The sequence below is a fragment of the Trichomycterus rosablanca genome, chromosome 18 (assembly GCF_030014385.1).
Source record: "Trichomycterus rosablanca isolate fTriRos1 chromosome 18, fTriRos1.hap1, whole genome shotgun sequence".
In the NCBI taxonomy this organism is placed as follows: domain Eukaryota; kingdom Metazoa; phylum Chordata; class Actinopteri; order Siluriformes; family Trichomycteridae; genus Trichomycterus; species Trichomycterus rosablanca.
In genome coordinates, this window is record NC_086005.1 from 26,044,440 (window position 1) to 26,069,082 (window position 24,643).

Consider the following 24,643-nt stretch of genomic DNA (forward strand, 5'->3'; position numbering starts at 1 on the left):
TCGAATTGGAAATGGAGAAAAATGGCATTTATATGTTACCTTTCAAGATTTATGTTTTTAATTACTGTATTGAGTGTGAAATCTGTGTAGGACACGTTTTACATTTTACAATTTTTTAATGAAAAATTAAACTTTTAACCCATCAATAACTTTCAGAAAACGTATTAAATACAGAAACTGAAGTAAAATAATGACTGTGTGGCATTTTTGTACACCTTCACCTGTAAGATTTTTCTTCTCTTGTACTTTGTTTTCAGGTGAATCAAAAGGAATCACTGACAGGTCTTTCTCAGGTGCTGACATGGAACGTACGTGTTTGATTCTTGGACTGTTATGTAAAGTGTTGTTAGTCAGAGGGCAGTTCAATGGATTTAACTGTGATGCTAACTTTCATAGCCGATTCCCTGGTGAGTATGACAAAGAACATAACACAAGCTAATCAGTAGGTTATAGGTTCACAATTGTGTAGTGTGTAAACTCTTTGTTACTTTTTGTGTCTATAATTAGTTGCAGAGTATAAATATTTTCTCCCTGTACTTGGGGATTTCCTTTAATTATTATTATTATTTTTATTTCTACTTACAATTTTTTATAGCTTTCACCAAGACACATGATCAAGCATCAAATTCGGTTCGGTTCACAAGTTTAGGTTAATAGGTTAATAGTAGAGTAATCATCATCTGAGTTATAAATACAATTATTAATTATTATAAATGAATTGAATTAAAGCTTCAGGTGACTGACTACTTTTCTAACTTCTCTAATTTATTGTTTGCTTACTTTTGCTGACTGCAAGCTGTTCAGGTCTTGTGGCAGCAAATCAGCCCAGCTATCTTATGCTTCCTTCACCATGCTTTACAGTTGGACTAAGATATTCTGCCGCTGGTTAGGTGTTTGGTTGTGGTGCTTGTACAAGTAATAAAGTAACACACAGAGCAAAGCGTGTTGCTCTTTGTTGAGAAACTTTGTCTGTGGTCCTCCTCGGTCTGTGTGGTGCAAACAGCAGAAGAATTGAAAATGACTGAATTTCAGGGAAAGGGAAAGAAAGGATGCAAAAGAACCACATTGTTGCATGATAAGTAGCAATGGCAATTAAAATAATTGGCATTTTTGTTTATTAAGTGCTTTGCATAAAGTGGACATGCAAGTAGAATTAGCAAGTTGTAGAGATTTCTGCTTTTGTCTTTTGCTGTTTCCATTACATACTTTTTCACCGCTCACCTCTCAGAGTTGCCTGTTGTGCTCTTGTGCACCTCAGCTAGGTATCTACATCTAGGGAGAGAAGATACAAAACTATGTACTATGTATTTTACTTTTTTTTTTTTACAATTATTAAAAAAAAAGTACTTTATTGGTGGACAATTTGTCTTTTGGATAGATTAAGAGAAGAGTAGACTTAGACTTTGTATGTCTGGCATATTTGTCCTAGTTTGCACTGTGGATGACCCGACCTATACAAATGCTTGTATGTAATTCTTTTACGCAGAATGTTTGACTATCAGTATGACTTTTTTATGTTCACAAATTTATTCTTGGGGTAGCATTTAAATGTATTAAAATCTCTCACTCACTTCACTCACTTTTATATTACTGCACTGAACCGAACGTCTCTATTTTCTGCAGCTGAGCGGGACATCAGCGTGTACTGTGGAGTACAGACCATCACCCTGAAGATAAACTTCTGTCCAGTGCTTTTCTCTGGCTACACCGACACTGACCTGGCCCTGAATGGGCGACATGGCGATGCCCACTGTCGAGGCTTTATTAACAACAACACCTTCCCTACGGTGGTGCTGTTCAGCATCAGCCTCAGCACGCTGGAGGCTTGCGGCAATTCGCTAGTGGTAGGTTACGGGTCTCCTACTAGCCTGTGGGCACCGAAGCCAGGAGTGTTGTATTGGGGGATTGTACTTATATTCGATTTATATTGTACTATATTGTACTGACACAATTAGATATGCAAACTGCGCCTAAGACAGCCCCTCTTGATTATTAAAAAAAAAAGTTTAAAAAAAGCGCGTAAATGAAAGGTGTAAATAGTGAAGTAATTGTGAAGTAATTATTACACTGCATTATATCTGAAAGGATTTTTAACAAAAGGAGGACAACAGAGTATAGATTTCTTTATGCCACTTTACAATATGTTGCTGTTTAAACTTATTATCATACACAGTACGACATCTAGCCAATGTACCATTGCCGGTTCAAGCCCCACCACTGCCAAATTGCCACTGTTGGCCCTTTAAGCAAGGCTCTTGACACTCAACTGCTCGAATTGCATTTGGTCACAATCGTATAATAATAATTGGATAAAACGTCCACTAAATGCCATAAATGTAAATGTCTTCAGTCTGAGCAAATACTGAACAGATTAGTACCTGCCCTGTCGTATTTATCAGGACACCTGATCACTATTACTGAAACGACTCCATTGCAAATCTGCAAAATTAAAATATGCAATCTTTTATGAATGTTTTGTGCAGGTGTTACCAACATGCAAAAAAACCTCCTGAAATTTAAAGACGCACACTTGTAGTGTCATTATTATACAAATGTTTTGAGCTTAAAGAAGAATTGCTTTGCTTTTGTGTGAAACACTTATTCTTGTGAAAAGATCTAATGAGTGCAGATGTGGTTCATTATCTCCTGTGAATCGGGAGGTGATGTTCTTATGGAGACTGACAGCTGCAAGCATGTACAGCTGTTCATCCGCGTGTGTGTGTGTGTGTGTGTGCGTAAAGGTATCCACGGCCCAGGGGCCTAATGCATATGGAAACCTCTCACTGGTGCAGATTGGGAATATATCGGGGTACATCGACACACCTGATCCCCCCACTGTCATCAGCTACCTGCCTGGTCTGCTTTATAAATTCAGCTGCAGTTATCCACTGGAGTATCTGGTGAACAACACACAGCTCGCATCGTAAGTGCTGCACTTCGGCTCCTACAATATTATTAATATAGAAATGGAGACGTTAATGTTTATTCAATGTTTATTATAAACCTGGTGATGATTTTTTCTTGAAGGTCTGCCGCAGCAATTTCAGTGAAGGAGAGTAACGGTACTTTTGTGAGCACTCTAAACTTAATGCTCTACAATGTAAGTAACTCACACCTTATTTGAGCTTGTTTGAGCTATTTGTGCAAATAACAGCACTGAGAAAAACAGAGATTTACTTAATTGTAATAAAAATTAAGTTTTTGACAGAGTTGTTGATTTTTACTGGAAGTGAGTACCAACGTATGATGTGTACCTGTGTATACACAAGTACAGCAATAACAGTTTTTAAAAACAATAAAATAGCCATGAATGTTTGCAATGGCATTCTTTTAAAGATTTATAAAAGATTTTCTGGCTCTGTAGGACTCCACATACGTCCAGCATCTGGCTATTCCCATGGCAGGCCTTACTCTGAAGACCCGTGTGTATGCTGCTGTAAGGGCTGCAAACCTGGATAGAAGGTGACAAACTAAAACTACCCAGACAGAATTTATTTTATTTTCTCTGTTATTGCCCAACATACAGCCTTAATTTTATTATAGTGGGGTGCAGCAGAAGAAAGGAGTCACAGACTGATTTTAACGTGTTAGGAGGCTTTATTTGGCCGATCAGAGAAACTAACAAACACACAAACACACACACACACACACACACACACACACACCTAATTAAACCGAATGTGAAACAGAAAAACCTGCACTATTCACTATTTACATCAACATGCATCCATAAAATGTCCATCTAAAGACACACCCTTGTGTTGATGTCACAGTGTATGGCTTTAGTTTGCATAGTAGCAGACAATGGCCTGACAATGGTCGATCAGGATTTGATTTTCTAAAGAAGCTTGTCGTTTTAATATACAGTGGTCACAGGCGTTAACCTTTGCTTAATCATTAAAATTCCAATCACTATAAAGTCTGTTCAGACTTGTAACTTTACATTTAATTGTAGTGCAGCAGGTGTAATGCATGGGTTCCCCTAAACCTTTATGTTAGCACAGTTTATAGTAAATCCAATTAGTAACGGTCGACTTGTAAATTATTTCAAACAGACATGACATGATGTTCCAGACTAAATTATCTTGTTTTTCAAAGCTTATAAGCAGGCTTAATAAAAGTTGCATACTATATGCTATATGTACTACTACATTTACATTTTCAGCATTTAGCAGACGCTTTTATCCAAAGCGACTTACACAATGAGCTGAACACAATGAGCAATTGAGGGTTAAGGGCCTTGCTCAGGGACCCAACAGTGGCAACTTGGTGGTGGCGGGGCTTGAACCGGCAACCTTCTGTTTACTAGTCCAGTACCTTAACCACTGAGCTATCACTGGCCCTACTACTAGACAGTATGTTCCAATTTCACATATGATTTACTAAAAATCTAAAATAAACAGTATTTTTTATTGTATTTAGACATACAGGGTGAGTCAAAATGATGTTAACACTTAAATGGCGGAAACCATTTATTCACAAAACATACTTCATATGTGTAAGATGATTTACAGGACAGTCTCTACCTGTTTTCCATCATGTTCAACACACAAAAACCAGTGAGCAACAGTGCCATTTAAAGCCCTGACACACATTTACACACACACAGATTATATAGGCATCCATCAGTCTCAGGAGACTATGGAGTTGTGCACTGTTCAATTTTTGCAACATCGGTTGTGGCTTGTCAGGCCTATACGGGAATGACAGTCTCTTCCACATTTTGCGCAGATGAAGCTTGGTGCTGGTCTCTCAGCTGCACTTAGCGTTTTCCTCTTCTGGCGTTTTACCTCTGTCTGTTGAGCTATTTTCTCTTCAAACTTGGAGAGACCCTTCTGCACTGTATGCTTCCAGGATGATTGCTCGGTGGCCAGGGCTTTCCACGTGTTAATGGTTAATGTCCAAGGCTTTCATGTCTCTTTTACAGACATCCTTAAAGCGTATACACACACACACACACATTAGTGTTAAAATAATGATTCTGTATTTTCCTGTACGGAAACATGAGCAACATCTGAATTATTTTACCCCAGTATCAGTAAACAGTTTACAAACTGCACAGAATATTAAGTGATTTTTTTTCACCCAGTGGAATTACCTGAACTTATTGCACTCTGTACATTATTAAACTGTGTAAACAGAATACATTTATAATTATTTTTGCTGAAATCATCCTGGGCATTTGGGAACTCGATGTGGTTTGAAACTCATCACTAAAGACACCTCAGATCTGCAAACATTGGTGCAAAAAAAGTACACAGACATTTATTTTTATTGATTTAACAGAGCATTTTGTAAATACACTACCTGGCAAGTCACATTAGAAATGTATTTGTGACATTTCAGAAAGTAAGACCGCAGCTCCCTGTGGTTTGGAGTTCTTAATTGTTTTTCTTTCCTTCAATAAATTCATAGTAATGGGACTTGGCAGCTTTCTGCAGATATTAAGGTCATTGTTTTAGCAGTAAATACAGCAGCCAATGCATTGCACACTTATGGTCCAGGAGAGCTGGGACAGTAAAGCGCTCACTAAAGCTCCATCACATCATAATTGGTCCTGCTCTGTGGGTGGGATGAATGTCATTGCTCCCATGTTGATATTATTTAATCATAGAAGCAGGAGTATCAGCCCAAAGAGGGGCAGTGGCTGGACTTACACATGTTGGGGGAAGCATTTTCTGTCCATAACCCTTCTAAATTAATAGCTTTTGTGAGAGGGGGGTATCAGGTAGTAAGTATATATTGCCCATGACTATTAAAACCAGAATAGAAATATAAGAATCAAATGTAATTGTGGCTTTTTATGGTAAAAGTCCAATTTTTCTGCAGAATATAGTTTTTTAAAACAATAACACATCAAACATTAAATGTTTCAAAGCTTTTGCACACACCACATCTTCCTCCACTATAATAAATCCAGCAAATAAACAGTAACTGTGCATTAACATGTGCAGAGGTTTTTCTCTCTCTTGTTTTTGTAGATAATGTGTTAAATGTATCTTCAGTCGGTTATTGTATATAGACAAAGTTTATTTGATATGTTTATGGATGTAGCGTAGAAAATGACTAGATTTTTTATTTGGTGTATATCGTGCTTCATAATGTGCAACACTTTCAATGAAAGACAGGGCTGGACTGCAGACAGGGCAGGTAAGCACCCACACTCTTTTACTACAAAGCCACATTATGTTAAAAGGGGCAGAATGTGGCTTGGCATTGTCTTGCATGAAATAGTGAATCATACTTTTAATTGTTTTATTTATTTATTTTTACAAAACAATGTTTGTGTGGTAATAAAGCTAACACATACTTACTGCCCTCTACAGGTGGAACGTGCTGATGGATTACTGTTACACCACTCCCTCTGGGAATCCTAATGACCAGCTCAGATATGATCTTTTCGTTGGGTATTTGTCTTTTGTTATGTAGTCTAATGAACAGTAGGATATAGGAATTTGAACAAGGTGTGTCATGCCTTGTTGTAAAGGCACTAGATAGAGCCCTACATAGTGCATAATGTTGAGGGGTGAGCACAATATGCAAAATACTTAACCATGACAAGAATACTGTGGCTAAAAAGCCAAAAAAGTAAAAACGTAAGTGACCATGTACAGTATGTATATGTACATTTATTCATTTATTACTGTGGGAGGAAACCAGAGCTCCCGGAGGAAACCCACGCAGACACGGGGAGAACATGCAAACTCCCCACAGAAAGGACCCAGACCTCTCCACCTGGGAATCAAACCCAGGACCTTCTTGGTGTGAGGTCACCGTGCCACCCTATATTTATACATACATATATATCTGTGTGTGTTTCTGTGTGTGTTTGTGTGTGTGCTTGTTTAACTATTTAAGCTTACTCTCACTTGTCCATCTCCTCGTCCCCTGGAGCAGTTGTGACAAGGACCCGCAGACAACAGTGTTTGAGAACGGAAAGAGTCAAATGGGTCGTTTTTCATTTGAAGTGTTCCGCTTCGTCAAGCACAAGAACCAGAAAATGTCCACTGTCTTTTTGCACTGTGTGACCAAGCTGTGCCGTGCTGACGACTGCCCCATGCTCGTCCCGGTAAAGTTAAACGTCTGGAACCTCTGTTTGGACTGATATAAAATATTATATATTACGTCAGATGGGTAAAAACATTCACTGAAACCAAATGAATGTTTTTTTTAAACAGATTTGTGGATTCCGTAAAAAACGGGATGTTTCAGAGAACACAAATTCTAACACAGTATCTGGAAACGCGGTCATAACTGCAGGACCGATCATCACCCGGAGTGGTAAATAATTCTCCTTACTAGTTCTAGTTCACTAATCTGTCATTCAGTTTCAAATTAAATAATTATGCTATTCACATGATTAGGTTTCAAAAAATCTGATTTGTTTTGTTCTATACACAAAAGATGCATTGTTAAACTGGTACATTCAGCTGGTAACCAGCATCAGGCTGGGCAGGCAAATCTTTAATGGTTTAAGATTGGTTCAGGTTGGTCAGGCTGGTTCTAGCTGGTTAGGGTGGTGGCTCAAGACTAGCTTTTCCAGGCTGTGAGACCAGCTAAACCAGGTTCGTAAACATGGTAGTAAAGGACAGGGACATTCGTAGCTTAATGGCTAAGGTAGTGGACTAGTAATCAGAGGGTTAACAGTTCAATTTCAAGTATTGCTAAGTTGCCACCCTCAGTGGCTTAAATAATTAGATTCCTTAAGATTCATTAATTTATTGTGGTGGTTCCGGGGTCACTTAAGAACTGGGAGTAAGATGGGATACAGGGCATTACAAACATTTAGGGTGTTTCACACCTGCACCTTTTTAGTCCGGTTAAATTGGCCTCAGTTATGTTTTCTCCCTTGGTGCAATTTGTTTGAATTGGTGTGAACATAGTAATCACAGTTGGGTGAGGAACAAAACAACCCTCAATATTCTCAATAGTCTCAATATTACTCTCTCTCTCTTTCTCTCTCTCTCTCTCTCTCTCTCTCTCTCTCTCTCTCTCTCTCTCTCTATATATATATATATATATATATATATATATATACACCGATCAGGCATAACATTATGACCACCTTCCTAATAATGTGTTGGTCCCCCCAGCATTAACTTCTTCAGCAATTTGAGCTACAGTAGCTCGTCTGTTGGATTGTACCACACGGACCAGCCTTCGCTTCGATTTACCACTGTTCCTACTTTGGACCACTTTTGATAGATACTGACCACTGCAGACCGGGACACACCCCACAAGAGCTGCAGTTTTGGAGATGCTCTGACCCAGTTGTCTAGCCATCACAATTTGGCCCTCGTCAAACTCACTTTAGTTCTCACGCTTGATCATTTTTCCTGCTTCTAACATCAACTTTGAGGATAAAATGTTCACTTGCTGCCTAATATACACCCCCCCCACTAACAGGTGCCGTGATGAAGAGATAATCAGTGTTATTCACCTCACCTGTCAGTGCTCATAATGTTATGCCTGGTCAGCTTATATATTAATACGTTCTGCTCAGTTGTCTTAAGTCTGAAGCAGTACAGCATTTTCAAGACGTGCCCTCAAAGTGAATCTGACATTCCGCTGACATCGTTTAGCCTGCTATATAACCCAGATAATTACTTCAGCTATAAAGAGATGCAATCTTTGAAACTGCTCCATGTTTAATTGCATAGAAATAGGCACGAGTCCAGAACGCAGAAGCTTTTCCCTGTTTTACATTCTTGCTTCCGCCTCACACATCTGACCATTAAGTGGAGTGAACCGTCTCGTGTGGTTTGTCGTGATGCATTTTGGTGCGCTTGGATTTTTGTCTGTGTGAAAAGAAATCGAACCGAAGGAAAAATGCTTCGAGCTAACAAAGAGGACCAAAGAAAACGACTATAGGTGTGAAAACGCCCTTAGTGACTCCCTTCTTGGTATAATTCAGACAAGATAACACACATACTGCATGTTTAGTGGGGTGAGGATGTTAAAGAAGGAGAAAAACATGAATTATAAGGCTAAAAGTATGCAGACGTCCAACTATAAGCTTTTTGGACATCCAAAACCATGGGTGGGTTTTCTAATCAAGCACAATATGTTGCTGGCAGTGCCATAATATTATGATGGCTGAGCCAAAGACCAGACTTACAGTAAATGATATCAAACATTGGAGAGAAGACCTAAATAAGGCAGTTCACAGATGCTCATTCTATCCTAATGCAGTTTAATCTAACCATAACCGAGTGTGCAAAGCTTGTAGAGATGTATACAAAAAGTATTCAGACCCCTTGACTAATGCAATAAGTCTTTCTGAGTCCACTGTATATCTTAAAGAGCTGAAATATTGGCTGTATTTAATTATCTAGAATATCTGACCAGTTAGATCTGAACTGCTTGAAAAAGTTTCATACAATCATTTCTTTTCTCTCTGACAGATGAAACCCCGACTAATAATTCTCAGCTGGGTAAGTACCTTACTTTACTGTATTACTGCACAATCTCTCAGCTTCACTTCACAGTTCCTAGTTTAGGTTGAGACGAGCTTTGCTTTCTCTCTGTATAATGAGGACTTTTTTTTAGAGAATCTATGAGAAATGTGAAGAGCCTTTAGCGAGAGCAGAATAAAAGGTTAATAGAGGCCACAGCGTGAATGTACATGAAAGGAAGAGTAAAATTGTTCAAGTGAATGTGATTGAATGTATCCGTAATTCAGCCACTTGTGTGTCTCAGCTCTGCTAAACAGGGCTCCGTTCAAGATGAACTCAGTCACAAGCGCTCTGGTGTCGGGCATCATCATCCTCGCCGTGATGAGCATGTGCTTCTTCATCTTCTCTCTGACGCTCCTGAAGGGGAAACGATCTTCACCTACGGTGCTGTCCGGAGTCCGCAACCCCGATTTCAACTGAACTCGGACAAACACGCAGCGCAAGCTTTTATAAACGGCGTACTGGTGCATTATGTAGGATCTGTGTGTTGAAATTTCATACCATTAATGAGTGAAATTAGTTCATGTTATTAAACGAGTCCTAATCTGTGTGTGGTTATAGTTCTTACTGTATGCTAAAAAATCACCGAAGATAGCAGAGTGTGTGTGGGGGGTAGAGCTACACGACGTGGCCAAAAGTATGTGGACACATAAACATAACAGCGTGTCCCTAAATATATGGGACATACATGAAGTTTACTGCTCATTTACTGTTAAAAACATCTACTTTTCATGAAGGCTTTTACTAGATTGTGTGTGTGTGTTTTGTGATGGACTGGCAACCTGTTCTGGGTGTTTCCTGCCTTTTGTTCAATGAATCAGACCCACTGTGACCCTGACCAGGATAAAGTGGTGGTAAAACAGGTAGTGAATGGATAAATTAATGTTTTATAGTGGGTTACTTACATTTACATAGGATTTAACTTCATCCTTTTTAGCTAATTACAGCATTAATTAACTCACCCAAAAGCTTTTAACACTATAGAAACAACAACAATTAAATTAAACATTAAAAGCATTAAAGAAAGAGCATCAAACTCAAATTACACACAGTTATTGTCATTGGAAGTCTTGGGATGTCAATAATTCTAGAAATGTAAGTTTTTATAAATATTTACTTTCTTGTTTTGCTTACATAATACTGCTAGTTTATTGTGCCTATTAAAAAGTGTAAAATCAAAGACAATCATAAAATAATGCTTTAATAATTGGGATTTTTAACAACTAAAATTATTATTCGACTGGTACCATCGTCAAAATATCTGAGCACAAAACTCACTTTACTCAAACTATAAGATCTATTTCAAACCATCAAAAACATCCTCAGACCATTATTCCCCATTCACCAAGCACTACCGTAGCCGACCTCAGTGTTTTACTGTCACCTCCAACCCTTTATTTATCTGACTGAAACAGTAAAAATGCTTTTTAACAAGACTTCAGATTTGACAGTCATAGACTAACCTGGTGTGCTTTACTCTACTCAAGACATCAAAACTCAAAACTAGGTCATAAATTCTCAAGCTTTTTATTAACTGCTGTGTGGTGTATTTGGAAGGTTTGGAACTTAGTAGTAAGTATTGCAGATTGAGCCCACTAATTAAAAATGATGTCTTCATACTTTTGGCCATATTGTGTATAAGAAAAATAATAAAACAAAAGAAACTAAAACTTACATATAAAAAGGTGACTGATTCGGATCTCAAAACCAAAAACTTATTTGTAATTGTGTTGTGAGTTTGCATATCAAGATTAGGTTTAAATAATCAGATTTATTTTGCTTTATACCCTTTAAAGGATGCATTGTTAAAAGCAACACACATAAAAAAAAGAACTGGTTTCAGCTGGTAACCAGCATCAGGCTGGGCAGGCAAATCTTTGATGGTTTAAGATTGGATCAAGTTGCTCAGGCTGGTTCTAGCTGGTTAGGGTGGTGGCTCAAGACCAGCTTTTCCAGACCAGTTTAAGACGAGCTTTTCCAGGCTGTGAGACCAGCTAAACCAGGTTCGTAAACATAAAGTAGTGGATTAATAATCAGAAGGTGGGTGGTTTAAGCTCCACTACTGCCATTAGCCACTTTTGGGCCCCTGAGACCCTTAACATTTAATTACTTGAATTGTTGTCAAATTCCTTAACACAGTCACTGTGTTCAAATGTGTTCCAATCACACAGTTATGAGTTCTTATGTCCCATATAATTCTATAAATGAGTAATCAATATGTTCTATTACATTATAATATATCAAGCATCAGGAATTATGTATATAAAGTTAAATAAATTATTTTTAGCTTACTGGCTTGCCTTTAACCAGCCTTAACCAGGCTCATTCAGTAATAAGGAGAACAAATGAGCTCTATGTTAACCACAGTTGTCTGTAATAAGCAAAATATTTAACTCAATTCAAAACAAAATGTGTTTAAATAACGTTAACACAGCAAACCAGTGCATCATATTTAATCCAGTGCATCATATTTGAAATTTTATTATGTTCGTTATATTTAGTGTTTAGTGTAGGATTAACCTGTAAGTAATCTACATCGTTTTCTACATGTATTTAGGGAGCAGTGAACACGTAGCGGTGAGTGTAAATATTAACATCAATACCTCAGTCTCTCAGCTTTAAACTGCAGGGTGTAGAATCCTACATCTGTATTCCTGTGAACAACACACTCCTGTCTGATAAATATCTTCTGCCACTTTAAATAGGCTGGAAATGGTCAAGTAAGAACGAGAGATAAAAAGGTGGAGGACAAAGAGACGTGATATTTCAGTTTAAAGATGATGAGGTGACCATGTAATAACAAAGCTATGACATGAATTATATACAATTCTAATAAGTTGTACTTTATTTATTAGTCATGTTATGCCTTTTATAATGATCTTAACTCCAGTTCAGATTTCTAGTACATAGATCTAGAGCATTTTGTTATTTGTTATTATTTTATTGTGGAATATTTATATTAGCATCATCTATTCAGCATGAATAAATATGTTCATTAATATGTATTGTTAATATGTACAACATAACAATAAACTGAAATATTGGTTTAAATGTATTTTTTAGGGGTTACTTTATTAACTTAAATGTCATGTGCACCTCTGAATAAACACTTTAAGTATATTAAATGGGGGATAATAATAATCATTAATAATAATAAAAATTATTAGTGCATCTAAATTGCACCATGTTTAGCGTGCATTCCTTTCTTGTGCCCAGTGTTTCTGGTCAGTGCATGACCCAAAATAAATTGAATCGCAATGAAACAGTTAATAAAGATATTAATAATGCTCCATGGACATTTCTGCATTTTTTCCCTAAAATATTAGGATCTCTGAGGTGCCGATAATCAGAAGGTCTCGGGTCAGGCCACACCAGTGGCAGGATGGCATTGCTGAGCTCCTTAGCAAGGCCCATAACCCTTAATTGCCTGAAATGTATCTGGGGGAGGAGGGTCAGTGTGTGTAATATAGACACGGTCGAGCACATCCTCAGTTCTACTTTTCCTTCTCAGCATTGCAAACTGTTGTTTCAGAACCCTGGAGAGCAGCAAACGCTCCTGGAGTTACTGGTGCCCCCTTACCATCAGATTCAAACCATCCAAATCCAGAAGTATCTATTGTTCATGTCCAGTGGTAACTGTAGGACGAGTAAAAGGAGTTTGTTGAAGGTGAGGCTGTGACACGTCTCATATGTGTTTTGTAAAGAAAAAAAGACACACCCATAGGCTTCCCTCTAAAATTACCCAAAACTCAGTCCTCCGACGTCAGTCCCTGCGCACAACGCTTCTAAATAAGAGAAGGAATTCCCTGGAGAGAAGCACCAGTGTTGGTTGAAGATTCTGTGAAATCAGACACACACACACACACACACACAAACATACACACATACACAGTTAGAAGATTTTGTATCTCCAATTAACCTGACTGCATGTCTTTGGACTGTGGGAGGAAACCAGAGTTCCTGAAGGAAACCCACACAGACACGGGGAGAACATGCAAACTCCACAAGAAAGAACTCAGATCGCTCCACCTGGGAATCAAACCCAGGACCTTCTTGCTGTGATGCGACAGTGCTACCAACCAAGCCACCGTGCCGCCCAGTTATACATTGGAGTATATTGGAGTTGGATACATGAGAGTTTTTAAAAAATATATTTTTATCTAAGTGCCCTTAACTGCTGGAGCAGCTTGTTTGTTTACAGTCACCTCTTCTTTTGAATATAGAATCTCTCTGACCCATTATGAATCATGACCAGAATAATGCAGTTAGATAAATGACATCTACTTATTATACTTACACACTTGGGTACACTAGCCCACTACTGATGAGGTCTGTGGACCCAGGGTTTAAATCTCAGTGGTGCTATCGGCCGGTCGGGCATCTGCATGGACATGATTGGCTAACGTCCAGGAGGGATGGCCAGAACAGTCTAGCCACTGGGTGGCACACTTTCAGTGCCATTCCAAGCCCGTATTAAAACACGAGGGCTGCAGTCAGGAAGGTCATCAGGGGTAAAAACTGTGCCAGGTCTGGTATGTGTACCTAAAATACTTGAGCAGCTAAAAGAATAAAAAACGTTTCTCATTGTGAATTGAGAATATTGTACCGATACACGGTGTACTGCTCAGTTGAGGGTCACTTTAAGTGTCTTTTAATAGGTTTGTTTTAACCCATGGGAGCACAAGTGACGCACCTACAGAGTAAAAGAAAAGATGTCACGTTTATCCTTGCCTACAAACTTCAATTAAAATCTTAAAGATAATGTTACTTCTTACTGTGTCTTTTTCTTCCTAAGTGTTCTTTGTAGAAGATCCAGGGATAACTCTGTGTCAACAAAAAAGCCTGTTGTGTTTATTATTTGATGTTACTCTATCCTGAAAAGGTCCAACAGAGCATTGTCTTTCCATACCTGGGGGCTCATCACATACTTCATGAAGTTTCACATTGTTGTTTTCAAGAACTTCGGATTAAGGAGGTAAACAAAGGACAGCGAGCACCGATTGTGGTGTAACTTTGATATGCTCTGGGTGTGTCATTACACTCTCAGGTAAAGGACCAAGGTAAAGGGTTCACATGAAGGGCTGTTCCCATATGCAGGACACAAGGGACACATCAAATTGCAGTGACCTTGTTTTGGGCCAGTTTAAGTGGAGCATCTGCTCTATAAAAGTGCTGCATTGAGCCTCATAAGGAGCCAGAAGACATTCGAACACGGACGAAGAGGAATTCAGATACAAGGTCTTTCTTCAGACTGGTGTATTAATATTGTAGATGTTGTAATGTCACTGATGTTAATTTGGTTTGGTGTTCGATGTTTATTGATTTGGCTGTTGTACGTGTTTTTTATTCACAGGTCTGAGTACAACTAAGATGTTGAAGATGTTTCTCCAGCTTTTGCTCATCTGCATCTTCATGAATCAAGTTAGAAGTCAGTCAACGGCGGCTAACTGTAGCAAAACCGCCATTAGAATACCAGGTTAGTCCCTCTACTGCTTTTTAATCAACTTAAGGCAAACTATAGTAAGTGGAGTAGGAGAAAAATTACTTAAATAAAAGAACAATTATTATTATGATGTAAATAAGTTAAAAAATAGGCTAAAAAGTAAGTACTGCATTATTTAATACACAGGATAAGGATGATAAAAAGTGTTGATAAAAGGAGACAAAAATGATTTAACACTAAACACCTGGTTTTGTCTACAAAAGCAAACACTATGTACCCAAAACCTTTTTAAAAGTGCAACTTTGTCTAAAATGACAATTAAATATGACAAAATTCTGTTAATAATCCTTTTCTGTTTGTGTTCATCTATTTAAAAAAAAAAAGCTGAAAATCAGTCATTGGCATTAAGCATTAGGAGTATACCACAGGGAATTAAATACATGCCTTGTAAAAAATAATTGAGATGCAGAAATGCAAAATGTATATTTAACAAAAATGATAACAGACAGGAGTGCAGGAATTAAGGCACAATGGGACTGGCATAGTGCCATCAACCAATATTCAAATTAGTTTTATACCCCTCAGTTCACAATAGCTTTATGCCGTCCAGTGTCCGCATCTGTAAAACACCCCTGGCTTAAATTTGGCTCAGTAAAAATGACTTTTAGAATCATTTATTGAGGCAGAATTCTGTTGAGACTTTTAGATTATTTAACACATTAGTAATAATCACCACAGCAGTCCAGTGATCCACATTTGGGCTTGTTATTTTTGTTTTTGTGAGAAAACTGAATGTTATTACTGAACTAAATAGACTCTTAAGGCACTAAACACAAGGTTTATTACAGCGTGAGCATTAAAATGACTACTGATTACCAGAGCTGATGACCAGCTGTAAATAAAGGCTTATTAAGATTCTCATCCATTCAAGAAATCAGTGAGATTGTGGTTTATGTGTACTGCATGAATGTTTTAATAATTTTGCAGTGTGCATGAAGTGTGTGTCTGGTCTACAAATAGTTTAGGGTTTTTTATTAACACACCAAATCTTAAAACTCATATAACCATATTAGAATTCACTACTATAAAGAACTTTATCAGATCATTGGAGCAAAATAGCACAATGTAGTTTACTTCCTCACTAAAATTGTTCTTCTTTCTCTTTAAGACTACAACGACATTGCTGTAGAGTGCGGGACAAATTCCATGAGTCTCGCAGTCCAGATCTGCCCAGCAGTCTTTGCCGGCTTCAACGAGTCTCTGCTCTTCGTCAATGGTTTAGTCAATGACCCGAACTGCAAAGGCACCGTGGACAATAGTGTCAACCCACCAGTGCTCCGCTTTACTGTTTCCCTCGGTGCAAACAATTGTGGCAGCACCTTTCTGGTAAGATGTGACTCTCATGCATTACTATACTATTAAATACAAGGGTTGAATAAGATAAAGTACATTTTTATTACTGTTATTTTTAATACTCAAATGTCACAAATGATGACCTGTGTGACACAGATAAGGTTGTTTTAAGACACTTTCTTGGCTTTTTATAGGCCACACGCACATTTGAGTATTTTTAGGATTTCGTATTTTGTACCGTTAATTTAAATGTAACATTATTATTTATAGCTCAAATAACCTAAAAATAAAACCAATCAATGACTCTTTTGCATCTTCACCTAGGGCTGCTTTTATAGCATTTTTGAAGCAGCACCACTCAGTGGCACCAAATAAAAACATGTTTTTAAGCCCCCACTACTTCTGTATCTAAACAATCCAACAATGACACTTTTAAACTAAATCATAGGTGTTAAACATAGTCAAACATCTTGACATAAGGTATATGTGAGCACATATATAATATCAAACATACTACATACAAATTACATGCCGTATGTCAACACAGTTTATTAAAACTACACAAAATAATGTGTTACATTTACATAATTCAGTTGTGTTGACGGAAAATGTTGTTCACAAGTGTCCATAATCAAGAAATCTACATTTCTTTTTAGTAAATTTATGATTAAAAATATATGTGGTTTATATTTTGTATTACAATGCACCGCAATGCATATAACAGCATTATTTATTTACTAATTAAAGCTGCTTTGATTTTCAGACAACAAGCGCTCAAGGGACAGGAGTGTTTTCAGACTTTTCCAGCATTCAGACGCTAAACATCAGCGGCGTGGTGCGATCGTACGACCCCTCAGTGAGCGTAGTGACCTACAACACTGACCTGAAGTACTTCTATTCCTGTGCCTATCCTCTGCAGTACCTGCTCAACAACACACAGCTCGATGTGTAGGTGTTTCCTCATTTTAACAGACATAGTCAGTACATGCTGGCATTGTTTTATCTTTTCATAAACATTTCACACTGATAAATATATTTCATTAAGTTAAATACACTACTGCTGCAGCACCTTCATGGTAGAACATGGCTTACAGTTTCCACTACAGCACTATGTACATGTATAATCAAGTGAATTTAGGTTTTGATGCATAAATAACTTTAATAATTGACCTAAGGATCATAAAAATGACCTACTCATTACATTATTAAGCACTTATAATCACCTAATTGCAGCTTATAGACACCTACATTACTAAAGAACCTGCAAAACCTCTGCCAGCTTTTTACATCTAGCTATAGCACATTATTATAGGACATTAAGAACCCAATTTTAAACAAGATCTAGAAATCCTACACCATCACAATAGTCCATCAGTGCTAAACTGCTTATTGGTAGTGTTTTTCTTCCCTTTAAACCCACACAAAATTATCCAGTGACCTGTTTTGGGCTGTGAATCACTAATAACAAAAAGCAGTTCCACAAATGACTCAAACCCCTTGTGCTACACACTGCAGTGGTGTTCGCTGAGCCCCTTCCTCTCCCCTTATTCAATCTAGTTCATCTCACATCTTATTAATATTATATACTAAGCTGTATGAAATGATTAGTGCACAATTAGGGCTGGAACGAGCGCCATGTTGGCATTAATCTAAAGTGCTCATAAATAATCAATGCCCAGGCTCACACTGCTAATCAAATACTAAACCTCTCTACACAGGTCGACGTCCGCCATCGCCGTGAGGGACAGAAACGGCAGCTTCGTCAGCACTCTGAGCCTCAAGCTCTTCAGTGTAAGGCTTTACCGAAACATCATATCTTAACAATGACTACCATATTTACTGCTAAATATATAGCATATTTTAAATATACTTATAACTAAATACTCACTGTTGTTCTTTTTTGTTTAGGACGCCAACTATACCACACCACTTTCAATTCCAACTCAGGGCATTGAAGTCAAGTCAAATGTGTTTGTTCAGGTCCAGGCCATCAACCTCACATCTCAGTAAGATGTCCAATAATCTGTTTATCTGTCACGTAAATTCATTATTATTAAAATTAAATGTATATATTAATTAACCATGAGGAGCTAATTATTAACGATGGTTTCATTACACTACAGGTACTATGTGCTGCTGGATAGATGCTATGCTTCTGTGTCCCGATACCCAAACAATTCCACCTTCTATAATCTGTTTGTGGGGTAGGTTTTGTTTTGTTTATTTGTTTAGCCACTACAGTGAGTACAAAAGGACTCCTAAATCTAAAGAAGACCTAGTTTATATATTTATAATGTATAAAATACTACTAATGGTCCTACTACCACTACTTGTACTACTACTAATAATAATAATAATTATCACTTACTCACTCACTTTCTTAACCGCTTATCCAGTTAGGGTCGTGGGGGGTGCTGGAGCCTATCCCAGCTTTTCAATGGGCGCAAGGCACAAAGTAACACCCTGGATGGGGTGCCAGTCCATCACAGGGCAGACACACATACACACACCCACACATACACACACCCATTCACCTATAGGGCAATTCAGTGTCTCCAATTAACCTGACTGCATGTTCTTGGACTGTGGGAGGAAACTGGAGCTCCCGGAGGAAACCCACACAGACACGGGGAGAACGTGCAAACTCCACACAGAAAGGACCCAGACCACCCCGCCTGGGGATCGAACACAGGACCTTCTTGCTGTGAGGCAACAGTGCTACCCACCGAGCCACCGTGCTGCACAATAATAATTATAATAATTATTATTATTATTATATAAAATAATTATATTATTGAGCAAAACGTATAATAATTATTGTTATATACTGTTATATAATGCAAAATTGTTCTCAGTAACCAGAGTAATATCAGATCTAAACAAAAGCAGAGCACAACTATCCATTCAAATATATAAAAATAATAGAAAATACAATTTTTATATTTAAATACGTTATTTAAATACCATGTCATATCTATTAGCACATGCAATGTCTGTTTAATGTGTTTGAATAAAAAATATAAAATAAATAATAAATATTGGATATGTAAAAGTGTATTCAAGCCTTAACTCAACACAAAAAAGCTAAAATTAAATCCAACTTACACTGTGTAAAGTATTAAACCCTGGTTTTGACATTAAACAGGTGTAGCAAGGATCAACAGACCAACATCACTGATAACGGAGTGAGCCAGAGCGCTCGCTTCGTCTTCCCGGCCTTCCGGTTTACGGAGCAGAGAAACATGACGAGCTCCAGATATTACCTGCACTGCATCACCCGCCTGTGTGAGAGCTCGGCCTGTAGTCTGTTCAGGGTGAGCACGACTCTCACACGCCCTACAACCAACACACATACACACAAACACAGGACTTATGAGGTAAACACACTACACAGTGGGTCATGGATGTACATATTTGTAACTGTGAAGGAACTGATAACCATGAGTACGTAAATGAGTGAGTAGGTCACAAGACATTTTACATTTACATTTTTGGCATTTAGCTTTTATCCAAAGTGACTTACAGTTTTGACAGTACACAATCTAGGCAATTAAGGGTTAAGGGCTTTGTTCAAGGGCCCAACTGTGACAACCTGGTAGTGGTGGGGCTTCAACCAACAACCTTCTAATTACTGGACCAGTACCTTAACCACTAGGCTAAAGTTGCTTTGCAAATAGATAGATATCAAATGTCTAGTATTGGCTTGAGAAATATAACATAGGTTAGGATAATAAATATACGCTATTTGGTCAAAAGCAAGTTGGCACCTGACTATTAAAATAGCATGAAATTAATATTAAGTGGAGTTCCCCATTCTTCTTGTAGCTTCAACAGTCTCCACTCTTCTGGAAAAGCATTTTATTTAAATTAAAATGTTGTTTGTTTATTAAAATTTGTCAATGAGCATTACTGGCTGTAATCCACATTCCAATTCATTTCAAATCTGTTTGTTGGCTTTAAGATAAAGACTCAGTGCTACTGGAAATCCACCACACCTTGTTTTTTTAATAGATCTTGCTTTGTGCCCTGGTGAACAATCAGGATAGGGAACCTTCTCCACCGCCATCCTGACCAGAATAGAGCTGAAATGAAATGAATTGAAGTAGACATAACACATTTTTTCTGTTTCTGCATTTATTAGACTTGCCCTGCCAGACGAAAGAGAGATGTGGGGTCCACCAGTGATGCTCAGGATGGTGTCACAGAGACCACGACTCTTACCTCTCCTCTGATCATCACCAAATCCGAGAACAGCATGAGCAGTACGAAATAATAACAACTAGCACACAAATATCATTCATACCCAACAGCCATTATTGTTTACTAAGGTCATTTTTGTCTTGTTTCAGGTCCTGGTTCAACAAAAGAGCAAGGTAAACTCCATATATATAAAATACAGATTTGGGATAAAGGTTTACTACTCTTACAAAGGTGGCGTGGTGGCCTGTTCATTACTTTGACTTAAGTGGCTACATTCATGTCAATCACAAACCTGCCGTGTCTCTCTTTCAGCTTTACCGAGCAAAGCTGCTTCAGACCCCTCCGTCGGGCTGGGGGTGGCGGTGGGAGTTCTGGTGTTCGCCTGTGTCGGAATGATTGCCATTTGTGCCGCATTCTACAAGAAGGTCATCGTACCAGGGCCAACTAAAATGCTTCCCAAATAAATCGACCCAAGTGCCTGATGGCTCACAATAGCTTATGGGTATAATGTAAGAATTGCATGGACATCATCATGTTTGGGTTCTACAGAATGACGTGTAACAAGTAGCAATATACATTAGTGAATGGAGAAGGTCAATCACTGTTGAATGTGTAGTATAGCAGAAAAAAATGTTTTAAATCAGGGCTTTTAGAACATTGTTATCTTATATAGAGAGAAAAGTTGTTGTGTTATTGTTTTTTCCCCTTGAATTTAAAAGCAGTAAGTAAGTAATTTATTTTAATAATCATGCAACAAAAATCAACCAATTACTTGAACATTTAATTGTTTGGTTTCTTAAATATAATTTTATTTTTAATGCATTTCAGTTGGAGCTGGTTTTTTGGACATGTATTAAGTCTGACCTTGGATTGAATTGAAAAAATAAATGGTAATTTATTACTAAAAAGTGTACTATTAGTCTGGAAATCCTACTTCTAATTCAGTGCCTTGAATAATAACCACACAGATATGTAAATAACAGATTTTTGCCATAATAGAACATCAATATATCTCGGTTAGATGTTTATATGTCTTGATTATCGCATGCCTGATTTTTTATGTACTTTTGTGATTGATTTATTAATGCATGCTTGTAATAATTAAAGGTAATCTAAAGCAGATCTTTCCTGTGCTGTATTTTGTATGCACTCCATAAAATTGAGTTTCTATCCTTTACTATGCTGTAAAAATATACCTGCTCTTATTTAGGGTCATTAAACAACGCGTAATATTATTACACAAGGAGAACTTATGAAATCTAAAGACACACATGGCTTTGTTTTCTGGAATAAACTGCCGCAGGGTTCAAATTCAGGCCTTTGACTGGACCACTTTTTATTATTATTATTTTACTGCATTCAGAGACTCTAATGTTTCATAAGCTTTAATTTTATTGATACCGGAATCTCTATTTTGTTTGCAAAAAAAAGATACCCACCAAAAAATCTGATCTGAGCCTCAATGAACCTCTAACCACACATAGAGCTCAATTCAACCATTAAACATAAGATTAATCTACAATATACAACACAGATACACGGGGTGTTTAATGAGCCATACAGTTATAAGAAAGTGTGTGTAAACACTTTGGGTTAACTAGGATTTCTGTAGAAATTGACCCTATGCTGCAGGTCTGTAATATACCATTTGTAATGATGTTTATTTCATGAAATATATATATTTCAAAAATATTATTTTAATGTCCTTTTTAAATTCAGTGTTTACAGTTAGAATTACTTTATTTGTCATTTCGCATATCCTAGCTTGTTTGGAATTTGGGGTCATTATACAGCCCCCCTGGAGACGAGAGGGTTACGGGCCTTGCTCAAGGGCCCAACAGTGGCAGCATTTTTGATTGATAGCCCAAAGCTCTACCCTCTAGGCTACCGGTGTTCCTATATTTATCGAATGAATAAGTTTTACTTACTATTACTATGCAAATGTGCTGCCTTGTACTTCAAATAGCATGAATAGGTGGAAATCTTTGTGCTAGTAAACAAATTTAAAGTAACTGATATTGTTCACCATAATTAATCTGAACGACCACTGGTCTAATGTGCAAATGATTACAGGACTGGTCACCACATAAATATTAACATATTAACATAACTGTCCTACAGAAATGTCCTGTACTGCATGAACACAGGAGTCATTCCAGGTAAAGGTTTTATTTTATATTTTCAGTAGCGCCTTCACAAATTAAACACAATCAAATGATTCTTTTACCACAGCTCACTCAGCTGGAGTGCCATGCTATCCAATTCACCTTACGCTTAATTACGTCTCCGCTGTTTTTCTCAGAAAGTGGACCAACTCTGGCCCCAGGCACCTTCTATTCTAACAGCTTACAAATTGCTTTGTAATGTGTCTGGTAAATGCTACCACTGGTGTAGCGTTTATTTCAACTTTGAAATGAGAGATGCTCATATTAAACTGGCTCTTCAAATTGCCTTGTGGCATGAGTAAGTGAGTGAAGGTTTAAGTGTTCGTTGCCAGGTTGTTCCACGCAGACATGAGGAGAACATGCAAACTCCACACAGAAAGGACCCGGACCAGCCCGCCTGGGGGTTGAACCCAGGACCTTCTTGCTGTGAGGTGACAGTGCTACCCACCAAGGTACCGTGCCGCCCACTTGTGATGTTAAACACAAGTACTTTTGACAATAATAATCAAATGTAATAGATTGCATTTTATACTACTGAGGAATACTCAGCTTCGCCCCAGGCAGGGCCAGATTTGGGCAAATGAGAAGAATAGGGCTCCACCCTGAATCACAGTTTACCCTGGTTTTACCACTACAGCATTAGCGCTAGCTGCTGTAGTTCATTACTTGGTTGCCTTGCTTTAGCAGGTCTGCAAGTCAAAATCTGCAGACTTGGTAGTGTATGAAGTTCTATAATGTCATTAAGGTTTTGTTCAGTCATTAAATAAAACAGAGACCACATTGACTTAGCAGACATGCGTTGAGCTACATATTTATTCATACCTAGTACTATTTGGGCCATTTTGTACTGTACATTTGTTTATATGAAGCATATTTAGATTTACAGACCTTCTGTAGTTATTCTTAATTCAACTAGAGGTTATAAATAACACACTTAAACATAAAGAATAATGTTATAAAGCATTATAATATAATAACTATACTGTATTGGAGTCTTTGGGATACTGTATGTGCCTGGGAACTCCACTAGTCAGTAACTTTAGCCCGGCCGCAGTTCATATTTACAGTTCAAAGCCACGTTATGTCGTCTCCATCACTGCACCTTTGTTCCAGCCAGCCATGACAATAGGATGATATTTCCTAGTGTGAGTATCATCAAAAGTTCTTTTATCATTCAGTGGGCCAATAGATCTTAAAGGTACACAAAACATATGAGAGAGAGAGAGAGAGAGAGAGAGAGAGAGAGAGAGAGGGGAATAAAAAAGGTAAAAATAAATGCCTGCTTTATGGATTTGAGAAACCCTATTTCTTGCTTTTACTGGGATGCAGGAACAACCTATGAACACACTGATGTTCACAGGAAACTAGAGCGACATAAATGATATAATAACATATGTAATAACTCAGGGTAACGAGCTTAACATGCAACCACCTTGATAATAAATAATTGACCAGTTGTAAGATGTTCCAGTTTAAAGTGCACTGGAACTTAGAAGGTCGACTGTATTTATCTATGTAGTGTATATACTTATGTATATACGAAGCCTGATTGGTGACATCCTGTACAAATAAAAATAACACATGGCCATGACATAGTAAGGTGTAGGGATGAGATCATTAAGTCGTGCCACAATTAGTAAAGTAGGGCATGGCAACATGATCCTTTTATTTTGGCCACAGCTAACATAACACAACATTATATAACATCAGGCCTGGCTTTACAAATGTGTGTTTTTGCCGGCACAGTGGCTAAGTGGGTAGCACTGTCACCTCACAGCAAGAAGATCCTGGGTTTGATCCCCAGGTGGGGTAATTCGGGTCCTTTCTGTGTGGAGTTGCATGTTCTCCCCGTGTCTGCGTGGGTTTCCTCCGGGTGCTCTGGTTTCCTTCCACAGTCCAAAGACATGCAAGTGAGATGAGTTGGAGATGCAAAATTTTCCATGACGTGTTTGATATAACCTTTAGAAGTGATGAACCTTGTGTACTGAGTAATTACCGTTTCCTGTCATGAATGTAACCAAAGTGTA

At 37.9% G+C, this 24,643-nt stretch overlaps 2 protein-coding genes across 2 annotated transcripts; both read left to right on the top strand.

The window, feature by feature from the left end:
* Positions 1–301: 301 nt before the first annotated feature.
* zpld1a (zona pellucida-like domain containing 1a) lies at positions 302–9,987 on the top strand. The gene is made up of 10 exons (XM_063014418.1): positions 302–407; positions 1,624–1,844; positions 2,742–2,923; positions 3,028–3,100; positions 3,365–3,462; positions 6,327–6,407; positions 6,898–7,069; positions 7,179–7,281; positions 9,405–9,434; positions 9,700–9,987. The coding sequence occupies exons 1-10, from the start codon at positions 302–304 to the stop codon at positions 9,873–9,875; spliced, it is 1,242 nt and encodes a 413-aa protein (XP_062870488.1). The 3' UTR covers positions 9,876–9,987.
* Positions 9,988–14,819: 4,832 nt separating this feature from the next.
* On the top strand, positions 14,820–20,915 carry si:ch211-103f14.3 (zona pellucida-like domain-containing protein 1). Its single transcript, XM_063013793.1, has 10 exons — positions 14,820–14,931; positions 16,067–16,284; positions 17,015–17,199; positions 17,970–18,042; positions 18,160–18,257; positions 18,375–18,455; positions 19,397–19,565; positions 20,393–20,513; positions 20,601–20,624; positions 20,764–20,915. The coding sequence occupies exons 1-10, from the start codon at positions 14,826–14,828 to the stop codon at positions 20,913–20,915; spliced, it is 1,227 nt and encodes a 408-aa protein (XP_062869863.1). The 5' UTR covers positions 14,820–14,825.
* Positions 20,916–24,643: the final 3,728 nt, after the last annotated feature.